The 15,494-nt window shown below is 46.7% G+C and overlaps 1 protein-coding gene across 2 annotated transcripts in view; it reads right to left on the bottom strand.

The window, feature by feature from the left end:
* The window catches only part of LOC124005484 (ephrin type-A receptor 4), a 93,699-nt gene that overhangs the window by 22,064 nt on the left and 56,141 nt on the right, over positions 1–15,494 (bottom strand). For both annotated transcript variants that reach the window (XM_046314786.1, XM_046314785.1), the window contains exon 5: positions 15,156–15,491. In XM_046314786.1, coding sequence (XP_046170742.1) covers positions 15,156–15,491 — 336 coding nt within the window. The remainder of the gene's footprint in view (positions 1–15,155; positions 15,492–15,494) is intronic.

Here is a 15,494-nt window from a genome sequence, read left to right as displayed (position 1 = left end):
CCACTCGCTCCAAAAATCAAACCTCTTTTTCAGAGACTGACAACACACATTGGGTCAGAGTCAGGCACAGAAGACACTACAAAGACACATCATCCATATGGATATCATTGTCTGTATAAAAAAAAACATCCACTTACTGATAGAAAAGGACTGACAAATGCAGAGGCTTCAAAAACACCAGCACACACTCAAGGACAGAGAAATACAATTATAGACAGAGGATCACACAGATAAACAGACCGGTAGGCAGAGTACACACACACACACACACACACACACACACACACACACACACACACACACACACACACACACACACACACACACACACACACGCACGCACGCACGCACGCACGCACGCACACACACACACACACACACACACACACACACACACACACACACACACACACACAGAGAGAGAGACAGGTAGGGAGAGTACACACACACACACACACACACACACACGCACGCACGCACGCACGCACGCACGCACGCACGCACACACACACACACACACACACACACACACACACACACACACACAGAGAGAGACAGGTAGGGAGAGTACACACACACACACACACACACACACACACACACACACACACACACACACACACACACACACACACACACACACACACACACACACACAGAGAGAGAGTGTTACGTTCCCCAGTTTATGTGTTGTAGTTTGTGTATTTGCATGTGTTTATTTCAGGAAATGACTTCCTGAAATCCCTCAAGCAGCTGATTGGTTGACTCCATGGCTAATTGGAGAGCTGACCCCGCCCCCTCGTCAAGACGCAGCTGTCTCCAATTACACATTCATTCTGAAGCTATATAAAAGCCAGTGTTCTGTTCAGGAGAGAGAGTTTTGCTGGGAGGTCATTGTAGAGATTTTGCTAGAGAGATTTTGCTAGAGAGATTTTGCTAGAGAGATTTTGCTAGAGAGATTTTGCTAGAGAGATTTTGCTAGAGAGATTTTGCTAGAGAGATTTTGCTGAGAGGTTGATTTTGCTGAGAGGTTGATTTTGCTGAGAGGTTGATTTTGCTGAGAGGTTGATTTTGCTGAGAGGTTGATTTTGCTGAGAGGTTGATTTTGCTGAGAGGTTGATTTTGCTGAGAGGTTGATTTTGCTGAGAGGTTGATTTTGCTGAGAGGTTGATTTTGCTGAGAGGTTGATTTTGCTGAGAGGTTGATTTTGCTGAGAGGTTGATTTTGCTGAGAGGTTGTATGTTTTGTGAGTTTGTTGCTCAGATAGAGCTTATTTGATGTCCTTTGTTTCTTAGTTTGTTTGTGAAATTCTTTAATATTCTGTTTCATTTGTTCCCAGGGGGAAGGGGAAGGCACCTAGGGAGTGCTTAGGCAAGAGGCCTGTGGGCATACATATACCCGTAGTATATTCATTGTCTAGGCACAATAGGTAAGACCTGGGCGGACCACCCCCTGTATTTTGGTTAGGGCACCAGGTGGTGCTAAATTAGGTAAGTATTGGTTAGGCAGGTAAGATAGGAGAGGGGGATTTGAGATTTATTTTCTTTGCTTTGGTTCCGTCCAGCCCCTTTTCCCCATATTACTGTGTAAAGGAATTAAGTCCTTGTAAACGGTACCACATTCTGTCTGTTGTCATTCTTACTCACACCTACAGTCCAGACCTTTTTCACTTCACAGAGAGTTTAGTTGTAGCAGGGTGTTGCTTTCCCTCTTCATAGAGTGCGTAACATAATGGGGGCTCATCTGGGATTTTTCCATTAAACCCACCGGCCCCTGCTGCTCTGAGCTCTCTGTGGTTAGTGATTGAGGTGTGACGGTAGGTTGTTGGTTTGGATGACTTGTTTAGTTAGTGTGTTCAGGAGACTGCATTGTATATAAGATGGCTGCATCAGCCATCTCCAAGTTTTTTGAAGTGCCCTCTATTGATTGTTTGGTGAGGTTTCGTAAAGTAGACCTTATAGCTATAGCTGACCATTATGGATTTGTTGTCCCTGAGAAAGTCCTAAAGGCTGAGCTTTTGGTGCTAGTCAGGGAGGGTTTAGTGAGAATGGATTCTCTCATTGCGAGTATACGGGTAGACCTTCTGATGCCAAGTCAGAGGACAGGGCGGAGGAAGGGGTTCCTCATACCCCTTTTACATTGCCCTGATTCGATCCTTTATCTTCTGCTTCGGTTCGTTCAAATGGGACTGCTAGGCTGAAGGTGAGGCTGGCTCGGTTAGAAATGGAGCAAAAAGATAAAGAGAGACAGATGAATTTTGAACTTGAAATTAGGAAAATAGAAGCTGACAAGGAGGTGAGGATCCGACAACTGGAGCTAGACGCTGGCTCCAGTGCGACTCCACAAGCTGCTAATCATCAAGCCCACTTCAATGTGAGTAAAAACATGGCTTTAGTCCCTCCATTCCAAGAGTCGGAAGTTGATTCTTATTTCTCTGCGTTTGAGCGTGTTGCTGCTGCACTGCATTGGCCACTCGAGGTTTGGCCGCTCCTGTTACAATGTAAATTGTCTGGGAAAGCCCAGGAAGTAGTAGCTGCTCTCTCCCTGGAAGACAGTTTACACTACGATACAGTTAAAACTACCATGTTGCGGGCTTATGAGTTGGTGCCTGAAGCTTATAGGCAGCGCTTCAGGAACCACAAAAAAACAATTCACCGTACATTTGTTGAATTTGCAAGGGACAAAGAGTCTGTTTAGTCGCTGGTGTTCAGCCAGCAAAGCTAACACCTTTGCTGATATTCGGGAGTTGATGCTGTTGGAGGACTTTAAAAGCAACCTCCCAGATAGAATTGTAGTTCATTTAAATGAACAGAAAGTGGTGACATTGGCCCAAGCAGCAGTGTTAGCAGATGAGTCTGCTTTGACACACAAGACTGTCTTTGGTGCACCTCGTTTTGAAGGCCGGACGATTACGTCATCAGTTCCTCGTTCAGGTTGCTTTACCTCTGACAACCCTAAGCCTTTTCATGAAATCCGTGAATGTTTTTACTGTCACCAAAAGGGTCACGTGATTGCGGACTGCCCAGTTTTGAAAAATAAACCGAAACAGTCCCTGTCACCGTCCCCAAAAATTTAAAGTTTGGGTTTAGTCAAGTCTTTGGCTCATCCATTGGATCGAGTTATTGATTCAGCATTTGAGAAACCGGATCCTGTCTATGCTCCGTTTATCTCTGCCGGTTGTGTTTCCTTAACAGGAGAACAAGCTGATCAACAACTTATCCAAATCCTACGAGACACCGGGGAGGCGCAGTCAGTAATCATTACTGATGCTTTACCCTGGTCTCCCAAAACCTATTGTGGCTCGCATGTCATATTACAGGGGATAGAGACAAAAACCGTACCTGTACCTTTACACTGGGTCCACTTAGTGTCAGACTTGGTATCAGAACGTTTCCGTGTTGGTGTAGTGTCAACACTGCCAGTAAAAGGAGTCACATTGCTACTAGGGAATGATATTGCTGGTGGTAATGTCACTCCTGTGTTAGAGGTAGTAGACAACCCAGAAATCAGAACTACAGATGAGAAATTGGTTCAAGCATTTCCACATGTTTTTCCTGCTTGTGTTAACGAGGGCACAATCTCGCAAGCTAGGAGATGTGGTGGATTTGGCTAGTTCCATTTTTGAGAACGTTGAGGTAGAAGACAATGCACAGAGTATGCCTTCTGCAATGCCGACAGTTTTTACCCCCGTAAAAAGTAAGGTAGGGGAAAACAAAATTGTGCCCCAATTACATGACATTCCTTTGTCTGTCACCCCCGAGAAGGTGATTGAATGTCAAGAAGACACCAGTCTTCGCAAGTGTTTTGCTTCGGTAATTTCCATTGAGGAAGCTAAAACTAGAGAGACCGCCTACTTTATGGAAGCAGGAGTTTTGATGCGTAAATGGGCATCTCATGACACCATTCATGACTGGAGTGAAGTGTGTCAAGTGGTTGTTCCTACACTGTTCCGACAGCAGGTGCTGTCCCTCGCCCATGACCAGGCGTGGTCTGGACACTTGGGGATCACAAAGACTTATAACCGGGTCCTTCGTAATTTCTTCTGGCCAGGTTTGAAGTCTGATGTGGTCCAATTTTGTAAAACATGTCACATGTCAACTCACTGGGAAAGTGAATCAAACAGTTCCACGAGCGCCACTCTGCCCGATTCCTGTGGTGGGGGAACCGTTTGAAAGAGTGATAATTGATTGTGTAGGTCCATTGCCGAAAACCAGGTCAGGTAACCAGTTCCAATTAACAATAATGTGCAGTGCTACTCGATACCCAGAGGCCATTCCTCTCCGTACTATAACGGCTAAGACTGTGGTGAAGGCACTAGTGAAGTTCTTCTCTACGTTTGGACTCCCTAAAGTAATGCAAACTGATCAGGGATCCAACTTCATCTCTAAACTGTTTTCAAATGTGTTAAAGACATTGTGTATTTCCCATCAGGTCTCCAGTCCGTATCATCCAGAGAGTCAAGGTGCTCTTGAATGCTGGCATCAGACGCTGAAGGCAATGCTACGCAAGTATTGTATGGATACCAGTACTGATTGGGATGAGGGGGTGCCCTTTGTCCTATTTGCTATAAGGGAAACAATATAAGATTCCTAGGGATGGTAGGGTACTATCGTACATTCTGTAAGAATTTCTCGACGGTATTAGCTCCCCTTTCATCTCTGCTTAGTCCCGAGGTACCATTCAAGTGGTCCAAGGACTGTAACTACGCTTTTGAGTCCACTAAAGCGCTACTTTGTAGTGCTCCAGTGCTTGCCGCCCCCAACTTTGACAAACCTTTTAAGTTGGAGGTAGATGCTAGTATAGTGGGGGTGGGTGCGGTTCTCTTACAGGAAGATGAAGACTGAGTGGATCGGCCCATCAGTTTCTTCTCCCGTAAGTTCAACGCGTGTCAGTCAAGGTACTCTACAATCGAACAAGAGACGCTGGCTTTATTGCTTGCCTTACAGTTCTTTGAGGTATATGTTGGCTCCAGTGCCTTGCCTGTAATGGTCTTCACGGACTATACTCCATTGGTGTTCTTGAAACAAATGTACAACCAGAACCGCCGCCTTATGCGGTGGGCTCTGATTGTACAAGGATATAATGTACAGATCGCTTATGTGAAGGGCTCGGTGAATGTGGTTGCTGACGCTCTGTCACGGGTTTACTAACTGGGGATGCGTTGGCTTTTGTTATTGCAAAACTAGGTTTGCAATTTTTGTGGTGGGCGTGTCATGTTCCCCAGTTTATGTGTTGTAGTTTGTGTATTTGCATGTATTTATTTCAGGAAATGGCTTCCTGAAATCCCTCAAGCAGCTGATTGGTTGACTCCATGGCTAATTGGAGAGCTGACCCCGCCCCCTTGTCAAGACGCAGCTGTCTCCAATTACACATTCATTCTGAAGCTATATAAAAGCCAGTGTTCTGTTCAGGAGAGAGAGTTTTGCAGAGATTTTGCTAGAGAGATTTTGATAGAGGTTGATTTTGCTGGGAGTTCATTGCTGAGAGTTGGTATGTTTTGTGAGTTTGTTGTTCAGATAGAGGTTATTTGATGTGCTTTGTTTCTTAGTTTGTTTGAAATGGTTTAATATTCTGTTTCATTTGTTCCCAGGGGGGAAGGGGAAGGCACCTAGGGAGTGCTTAGGCAAGAGGCCCGCGGGCATACATATACCCGTAGTATATTCATTTTTTTCGTAACAGAGAGACAGGTAGGGAGAGTAGACACACAGTCAGGTAGCAGGTAGGGAGAGTACACACAGTCAGGTAGCAGGTAGGGAGAGTACACACACAGTCAGGTAGCAGGTAGGGAGAGTACACACAGTCAGGTAGCAGGTAGGGAGAGTACACACAGTCAGGTAGCAGGTAGGGAGAGTACACACAGTCAGGTAGGGAGAGTACACACAGTCAGGTAGCAGGTACACACAGTCGGGAGAGTACACACAGTCAGGTAGCAGGTAGGGAGAGTACACACAGTCAGGTAGGGAGAGTACACACAGTCAGGTAGCAGGTAGGGAGAGTACACACAGTCAGGTAGGGAGAGTACACACAGTCAGGTAGGGAGAGTACACACAGTCAGGTAGGGAGAGTACACACAGTCAGGTAGGGAGAGTACACACAGTCAGGTAGGGAGAGTACACACAGTCAGGTAGGGAGAGTACACACAGTCAGGTAGCAGGTAGGGAGAGTACACACAGTCAGGTAGGGAGAGTACACACAGTCAGGTAGGGAGAGTACACACACAGTCAGGTAGGGAGAGTACACACACAGTCAGGTAGGGAGAGTACACACACAGTCAGGTAGGGAGAGTACACACACACACAGTCAGGTAGGGAGAGTACACACAGTCAGGTAGGGAGAGTACACACACAGTCAGGTAGCAGGTAGGGAGAGTACACACAGTCAGGTAGCAGGTAGGGAGAGTACACACAGTCAGGTAGGGAGAGTACACACACAGTCAGGTAGGGAGAGTACACACACAGTCAGGTAGGGAGAGTATACACACACACAGTCAGGTAGGGAGAGTACACACAGTCAGGTAGGGAGAGTACACACACACACAGTCAGGTAGGGAGAGTACACACAGTCAGGTAGGGAGAGTACACACAGTCAGGTAGCAGGTAGGGAGAGTACACACACATTCAGGTAGGGAGAGTACACACACATTCAGGTAGGGAGAGTACACACACAGTCAGGTAGGAGAGTACACACAGTCACACACACAGTCAGGTAGGGAGAGTACACACAGTCAGGTAGGGAGAGTACACACAGTCAGGTAGGGAGAGTACACACACAGTCAGGTAGCAGGTAGGGAGAGTACACACAGTAAGGTAGCAGGTAGGGAGAGTACACACAGTCAGGTAGGGAGAGTACACACACAGTCAGGTAGGGAGAGTACACACACAGTCAGGTAGGGAGAGTACACACAGTAAGGTAGCAGGTAGGGAGAGTACACACAGTCAGGTAGGGAGAGTACACACAGTCAGGTAGGGAGAGTACACACACAGTCAGGTAGGGAGAGTACACACACAGTCAGGTAGGGAGAGTACACACACAGTCAGGTAGGGAGAGTACACACAGTCAGGTAGCAGATAGGGAGCGTACACACACAGTCAGGTAGCAGGTAGGGAGAGTACACACAGTCAGGTAGCAGGTAGGGAGAGTACACACAGTCAGGTAGGGAGAGTACACACACAGTCAGGTAGGGAGAGTACACACACACACACAGTCAGGTAGGGAGAGTACACACAGTCAGGTAGGGAGAGTACACACAGTCAGGTAGCAGGTAGGGAGAGTACACACACATTCAGGTAGGGAGAGTACACACACATTCAGGTAGGGAGAGTACACACACAGTCAGGTAGGGAGAGTACACACACACACAGTCAGGTAGGGAGAGTACACACAGTCAGGTAGGGAGAGTACACACACAGTCAGGTAGCAGGTAGGGAGAGTACACACAGTCAGGTAGGGAGAGTACACACAGTCAGGTAGGGAGAGTACACACACAGTCAGGTAGGGAGAGTACACACACAGTCAGGTAGGGAGAGTACACACAGTCAGGTAGCAGATAGGGAGCGTACACACACAGTCAGGTAGCAGGTAGGGAGAGTACACACAGTCAGGTAGGGAGAGTACACACAGTCAGGTAGCAGGTACACACAGTCAGGGGAGAGTACACACAGTCAGGTAGGGAGACACACACACACAGTCAGGTAGGGAGAGTACACACAGTCAGGTAGGGAGAGTACACACAGTCAGGTAGCAGGTAAGGAGAGTACACACACATTCAGGTAGGGAGAGTACACACACATTCAGGTAGGGAGAGTACACACACAGTCAGGTAGGGAGAGTACACACACACACAGTCAGGTAGGGAGAGTACACACAGTCAGGTAGGGAGAGTACACACACAGTCAGGTAGCAGGTAGGGAGAGTACACACAGGTAAGGTACACACAGTCAGGTAGGAGAGTACACACACAGTCAGGTACACACACAGTCAGGTAGGGAGAGTACACACACAGTCAGGTAGGGAGAGTACACACACAGTCAGGTAGGGAGAGTACACACACAGTCAGGTAGGGAGAGTACACACACAGTCAGGTAGGGAGAGTACACACACAGTCAGGTAGGGAGAGTACACACACACACAGCCAGGTAGGGAGAGTACACAGTCAGGTAGGGAGAGTACACAGTCAGGTAGGGAGAGTACACACACAGTCAGGTAGCAGGTAGGGAGAGTACACACACAGTCAGGTAGCAGAGTACACACACACACAGTCAGGTAGGGAGAGTACACACAGTCAGGTAGGGAGAGTACACACACAGTCAGGTAGGGAGAGTACACACACAGTCAGTACACACACAGTCAGGTAGGGAGAGTACACACACAGTCAGGTAGGGAGAGTACACACACAGTCAGGTAGGGAGAGTACACACACAGTCAGGTAGGGAGAGTACACACACAGTCAGGTAGGGAGAGTACACACACAGTCAGGTAGGGAGAGTACACACACAGTCAGGTAGCAGGTAGGGAGAGTACACACACAGTCAGGTAGGGAGAGTACACACACACACAGTCAGGTAGGGAGAGTACACACACAGTCAGGTAGGGAGAGTACACACACACAGTCAGGTAGGGAGAGTACACACACAGTCAGGTAGCAGGTAGGGAGAGTACACACACAGTCAGGTAGCGAGAGTACACACACAGTCAGGTAGGGAGACTACACACAGTCAGGTAGCAGGTAGGGGAGAGTACACACACAGACAGGTAGCAGGTACACACACAGTCAGGAGAGTACACACAGTCAGGTAGCAGGTAGGGAGAGTACACACACAGTCAGGTAGGGAGAGTACACACACAGTCAGGTAGGGAGAGTACACACACTGTCAGGTAGCAGGTAGGGAGAGTACACACAGTCAGGTAGCAGGTAGGGAGAGTACACACACAGTCAGGTAGCGAGAGTACACACACAGTCAGGTAGGGAGAGTACACACACAGTCAGGTAGCAGGTAGGGAGAGTACACACACAGTCAGGTAGCAGGTAGGGAGAGTACACACAGTCAGGTAGCAGGTAGGGAGAGTACACACACAGTCAGGTAGGGAGAGTACACACACAGTCAGGTAGGGAGAGTACACACACAGTCAGGTAGTGAGAGTACACACAGTCAGGTAGCAGGTAGGGAGAGTACACACACACAGTCAGGTAGGGAGAGTACACACACAGTCAGGTAGCGAGAGTACACACACAGTCAGGTAGGGAGAGTACACACAGTCAGGTAGCAGGTAGGGAGAGTACACACACAGTCAGGTAGCGAGAGTACACACAGTCAGGTAGCAGGTAGGGAGAGTACACACACAGTCAGGTAGCGAGAGTACACACACAGTCAGGTAGTGAGAGGGAGAGTACACACACAGTCAGGTAGGGAGAGTACACAGTCACGAGAGTACACACACAGTCAGGTAGGGAGAGTACACACACAGTCAGGTAGGGAGAGTACACACACAGTCAGGTAGGGAGAGTACACACACAGTCAGGTAGGGAGAGTACACACACAGTCAGGTAGGGAGAGTACACACACAGTCAGGTAGGGAGAGTACACACACAGTCAGGTAGGGAGAGTACACACACAGTCAGGTAGGGAGAGTACACACACAGTCAGGTAGGGAGAGTACACACACAGTCAGGTAGCAGGTAGGGAGAGTACACACAGTCAGGTAGCAGGTAGGGAGAGTACACACACATTCAGGTAGCGAGAGTACACACACAGTCAGGTAGGGAGAGTACACACACAGTCAGGTAGGGAGAGTACACACACAGTCAGGTAGGGAGAGTACACACACAGTCAGGTAGGGAGAGTACACACACAGTCAGGTAGCAGCAGGTAGGGAGAGTACACACTCACACAAGTTGAAAAATGTAGGTGCACACAAATACATTTAGGAGCACAAGGAAGAAATGTGAGCTATTAAAGCTGGAATACTTCCTTTTTCTAGGCGCACTGGTGCTCCTAAATCAAATTTTCAGTTCACAGAGAAATGTTTATGCAAGTAACATGCTGGCATTGTAGAACCCTTCAGGGAGAAACACACATCCTTCCAGACCCTTCCTGCCTCTCACCACCTCAATGGCCTCCAATTAAATCCCTGGTAAAGCTTCCATACCCAATAACCCTTCCCTCATATACACTACACACATTACACACACGGACCCAGTCACACACGGACCCAGTCACACACGGACCCAGTCACACACGGACCCAGTCACACAGACTAGTCTGAATCTCCACCATAAGCTAACTTATATTATCTTTACATCACTAAGCTAAAGCACAAACGCAGGAAAAACGTTGTTGCCGATGTTTCGGTAGCCTACATTCTGCCATTTACAGTAAAGTTAGCTAGAGTAGGTCTACTGTAGAGGCTAAGTGAATCTCTGACCCGTGACTGGCTACTGGAACCTTGATATCCTACACATTCTACCTGCTGCTGCCTTTTAAACAATTACACTGCTGTGATTAATGAGGCAACCCCCATCCTCGATTATGATTGAATTATCTGTGATGTTATATACATTCTATTGCCCCTGACCAGTCCAGGGTTTACTGTCCTGGGAGGCTAGTGTTCACGCTAACACAACCACGCTTTTAGAGAGGGATTGAGTTCAACCAGGTGGTGGTGGGGATTGGAGGGGGGCGATGGGTCTGGGATGTGGAAGGGGGGGGTGTACAGACAGCTCTCGGGGTGAGTGGCGGTAAAATAGATTTCCCTGGGTTGTGTCATCCTGTCGGTCAGGCTAAAGTGTTGCGTCTCTGTTAAACAATTAGAACTGTGCCCATTTGCAACCCTCAGATCAATCTTACTGGAGGGCGCCTGGCAGCCAGACCCACTTTGAAGGGCCCCCCGGGGGTGGCCAGGGACGCTCCCAACCAGGAAGAAACCCAAAGGTTCAGCCGGCCCATTCCCCTTAGGTCATCCACACATCCATCTTTTCTCCAACGATGACATATATGGACATTTAATCATGTTCTGGACCTCTTGTTGCTTTTTTCCAGGACTAATGTGAAGTTAAAGATGAGTGATTCTGTGAGTGGTTCCTTCTGAGGTTCCGTATAGAGGAGACCCGGGGTTACAATGGATGGACACACCCTGTACTATCAATCAGGGGACAAGTTTAAGAGGAGATAAAACACACACACATTCATGCACGTGAGCACAGACACAAAAACCCACACACATAAGACACACGTAAGCCTACACTCACATACGTTGAGACTCTATCACATGCCAAACACACGGCCAGGATCAAGCTAAGACAGGCGAAGCAGGAGATTAGAGATGTAACAACAGGGCTAGATTGGAGAATAACAGTGTAAACTCGCTGCCTGACCGGCACCTCTGTAGACAGACCTGAATGTGGGGCACATCTGTAATGTCTTACCGCCTCCTGAAAGGGCTAAAATGCTCCTGGAATACTAAGTGGAACAGCAATGAATATTCAGATCTCATTTCTCAATAATGTGCTCCAGAAACTCTTTCACAGCTCGCCCGCCGCAACACTCACACACACCCAAGCATGCATGCACGTGGGCGGGTACACACACACACACACACACACACAAAGTCATTATACCAACAGACAGATGTAAACACACATACTAACATTATCTCTCACAGACAGTGGAGAAACTCAATGTCACACAGCAGCCCATGCATATATTAGCGAGCAGAGACACATTAGTTGGGAACGAACAACACAGACAAACTGAGATTAGTTGAACGTTTGCTCCCTGGATGGATGGAAATGTCTTTGTGGGTACGTTTGTTGAGCTAGCTACTTTTTGAGCTACTTTCTGAGTCTGTATGTCACAGTGAGAAAGAGTTGGACTCTTGAGTGAGTTAGTTTGTCAAACAAGAGAGCGAGAAAGAGAATGAGTTTGTCTTTGTGAGCATGTTCGTTCTGAGTTCAGGTAACTGGACCAGCTGTGGTCAGACCGTGTTGTTGGGAGAATATGTGGTGGATTATGATTTGCCATTAAAGAAACAAAGGCTGTGGAGAACATGTGGTCGCTGTATTGGAGTTTGGTTACCAGATTGGAATCACTTGATTTGCTGCCACAGAGGAAAAAACTGTGGGGAGACGTTTTTCAAGGGGTCGAGAAAACATTTCCCCACACGAGATCCCCAATAAAAGGTTTTCCACCCACGTCCCTGTTTTCACATGCAGGTCCCATTCAGTATAGGGATGGAAACACACACACAATGACAAACACTTGCATGGCATGCACTAACTCACTACCTACACATTACACACACCAAGGATCACATTGAGACACACACACACACAAATACACACACCCTGCCAAACACACACACAAGATGTAGACCAAAGATTCTGGATCTCACAAACTTTAAAAACATTCATTTACCGCCTGGGGTCAGCACAAAGCTGGACATCCTCCCAAAACCCTGACCGCCACCCCGCAACCCCACACACCCATTTCTTCACCCAGAGAGGTGAAGGGATTACAGCGCATAACATTTAACAGGGGGATTGTTCATGGTGAAAGTAGGAATCTCTCCTTCCCTCTGCAATCTTCCTACAGAAACCTCAGCCTTGATCAAGGGCAATGGCCCAAGTGGCTTTTCACAGAGAATATCATAACAGATCTATCATTACACATTATCATAACAGATCTATCATAACACATCTATCATAACACATCTATCATAACACATCTATCATAACACATTATCATAACAGATCTATCATAACACATTATCATAACAGATCTATCATAACACATTATCATAACAGATCTATCATAACACATTATCATAACAGATCTATCATAACACATTATCATAACAGATCTATCATAACACATTATCATAACATCTATCATAACATTATCATATCATAACATCTATCACATCTATCTATCATAACAGATCTATCATAACATTATTATCTATCATAACACATTATCATAACAGATCTATCATAACACATTATCTATCATAACACTATCTATCATAACACATCTATCATAATACATCTATCATAACACATCTATCATAACACATCTATCTATCATAACACATCTAACAGATCTATCATAACACATTATCATAACACATCTATATCATCTATCATAACACATCTATCATAATCTATCATAACACTATCATAACACATCTATCATAACACATCTATCATAACACATCTATCATAAACATTATCATCTATCATAACACATCTATCATAACACATCTATCATATCTATCATATCACATCTATCATAACACATCTATCATAATATCATACCACATCTATCATAACACATCTATCATAACACATCTAGCATAATATCATAATATAGAGATGATATAGAGGTATGTGATATAGAGATAGGGACAGCCACAGATGACTGTCTGGATGGGGGTGATATAGAGAGAGGGACAGTCACAGATGACTGTCTGGATCAGGGTGATATAGAGAGAGGGTCAGCCACAGATGACTGTCTGGATGGGGGTGATATAGAGATAGGGTCAGCCACAGATGACTGTCTGGATGGGGGTGATATAGAGATAGGGTCAGCCACAGATGACTGTCTGGATGGGGGTGATATAGAGGGACAGCCACAGATGACTGTCTGGATGGGGGTGATATATAGAGAGGGTCAGTCACAGATGACTGTCTGGATGGGGTGATATAGAGAGAGGGTCAGCCACCGATGACTGTCTGGATTACAGGGGATGAAACTAGATTTCTGAAAACTGCTACTGAGTATTAGGGGAGAAATCCAATCACTCTGGTGCCTTTCTCTTCAATCCACACACACACACTTTTTCAGACAGGAATTCTCTAAAATACACAGACATGCACAGGCATTCTCTAACTAAAACACACACACAAACTCAGACACATGCACACATTCTACACAACACACAAAAGAACCTGCACACACAGACATTTTTGCCTCACGCGCATGCACACGCATGACTACACATGCACACACACTCACAATGTCTTCAGCTATGGAGGGCCAACTTCATTTAAGTATTAGTGAATGGAGAACAGTTGTGAGACATGCTTTATTGACGAGCCAAAGGCAACATAATTATTATTTCTCACTATTTCCAGTAAGATGATCACCCCAGAGCTACACACAGGGATATTAATATGTGTGTGTACATGTGTGTGTATGTACTGTATGTGTGTGTGTGTGCATGAGAGAGAAAGAGAGAGAAAGAGAGTGAGAGAGAGTAAGAGAGAGAGAAAGAGAGAGAGAAAGAGAGAGCAAGAGAAAGAGAGAGAGAGAGAGAGAGAGAGAGAGAGAGAGAGAGAGAGAGAGAGAGAGAGAGAGAGAGAGAGAGAGAGAGAGAGAGTGAGAGAGTGAGAGAGTGAGAAAGAGAGAGAGAGAGAGAGCACAAGAGAGATAATCAGCTTAACTAACACAACTCTGACATAGGTTTGGCTCACAGGACAACTGGTTTCACAGCAGCTCTAGATCCATTAATCTCCCCTTTCTCCCCAGACCAGATTAATCAAGCCATCATAAATAGCCAGTCTGAATCCCCCAGTCACTGTCCTAACCAGAAAGAGATATTCTCTTTTCCCAGGGATGGAAATCAGTGATAAAATCAACAGCACAAAAAGGCACTTAACCCGCCACCCAAAACACAGCAGTAAAACCAGAGGTAAGAATCATGTATCACAGGGGAAAGGGAAGGTCACAGCCATAAAACACATTTGCACAACAACTGGAGAAAAAATGTCCGAACGGCAAAACAATAGGGTCCTTTCAGAGCATCACCAGGCAGAGACAGACAGCTCTACTGTGGTTGTAGAGGGCCAGGCATGGTATTAATGATCCCACTCCAATGGAACAACACACACACACAGGCAAGGACACAGACACTCACACAGCCCTACCCAACAGACCGCAACAACTTCATTAAGTCTAACCAAATCAATACAATTAATGAGATTGAAAATGTTGTCTGATTCCCCATTCCCTTTAAAAGAAAATAAAAAGGCACAGATATTCAAACATTCAAAGCGCATCTCAGCCTTTACCACGATAACACAACCAACAACAACAGTCTCCAGCATCTCTCTCTCCCCACCCACACACATCTCCCCCCAACCAACCCCAACCCCAACTCACCGGCCTGGTTGGTAGTGACTGTCACCGACACGGCCTGCTCAGGTCCAGGGCTCTGCTGGGAGACCCCGTTGACAGCCCAGATCTCAAAGGTGTAGTTAGTGTGGGCCTGCAGGTCGTTGATAGACACCTTGGTGGCCCTGAGGCTCAGCTGCTGGGGGCTGAAGTGGACCCCGTTCCCACAGGGCTGACACCGTGTCCCCTCGGGCCCACAGCGTTTACACACCACGTTGTAGCTGAGGTCCTGGCGTCCTCCAGAGGAGAGGGGGGTGCTCCACTCCAAGTTGACCGACGTCTCATTGACATTGGAGATGAGGTGGAGCGGGGCCGTCGGGGGCCCTG

The sequence above is a fragment of the Oncorhynchus gorbuscha genome, linkage group LG19, assembly GCF_021184085.1.
Source record: "Oncorhynchus gorbuscha isolate QuinsamMale2020 ecotype Even-year linkage group LG19, OgorEven_v1.0, whole genome shotgun sequence".
Taxonomy (NCBI): domain Eukaryota; kingdom Metazoa; phylum Chordata; class Actinopteri; order Salmoniformes; family Salmonidae; genus Oncorhynchus; species Oncorhynchus gorbuscha.
The sequence above is the reverse complement of the archived record's forward strand: the minus strand, read 5'-3'. Positions and strand labels throughout refer to the sequence as shown.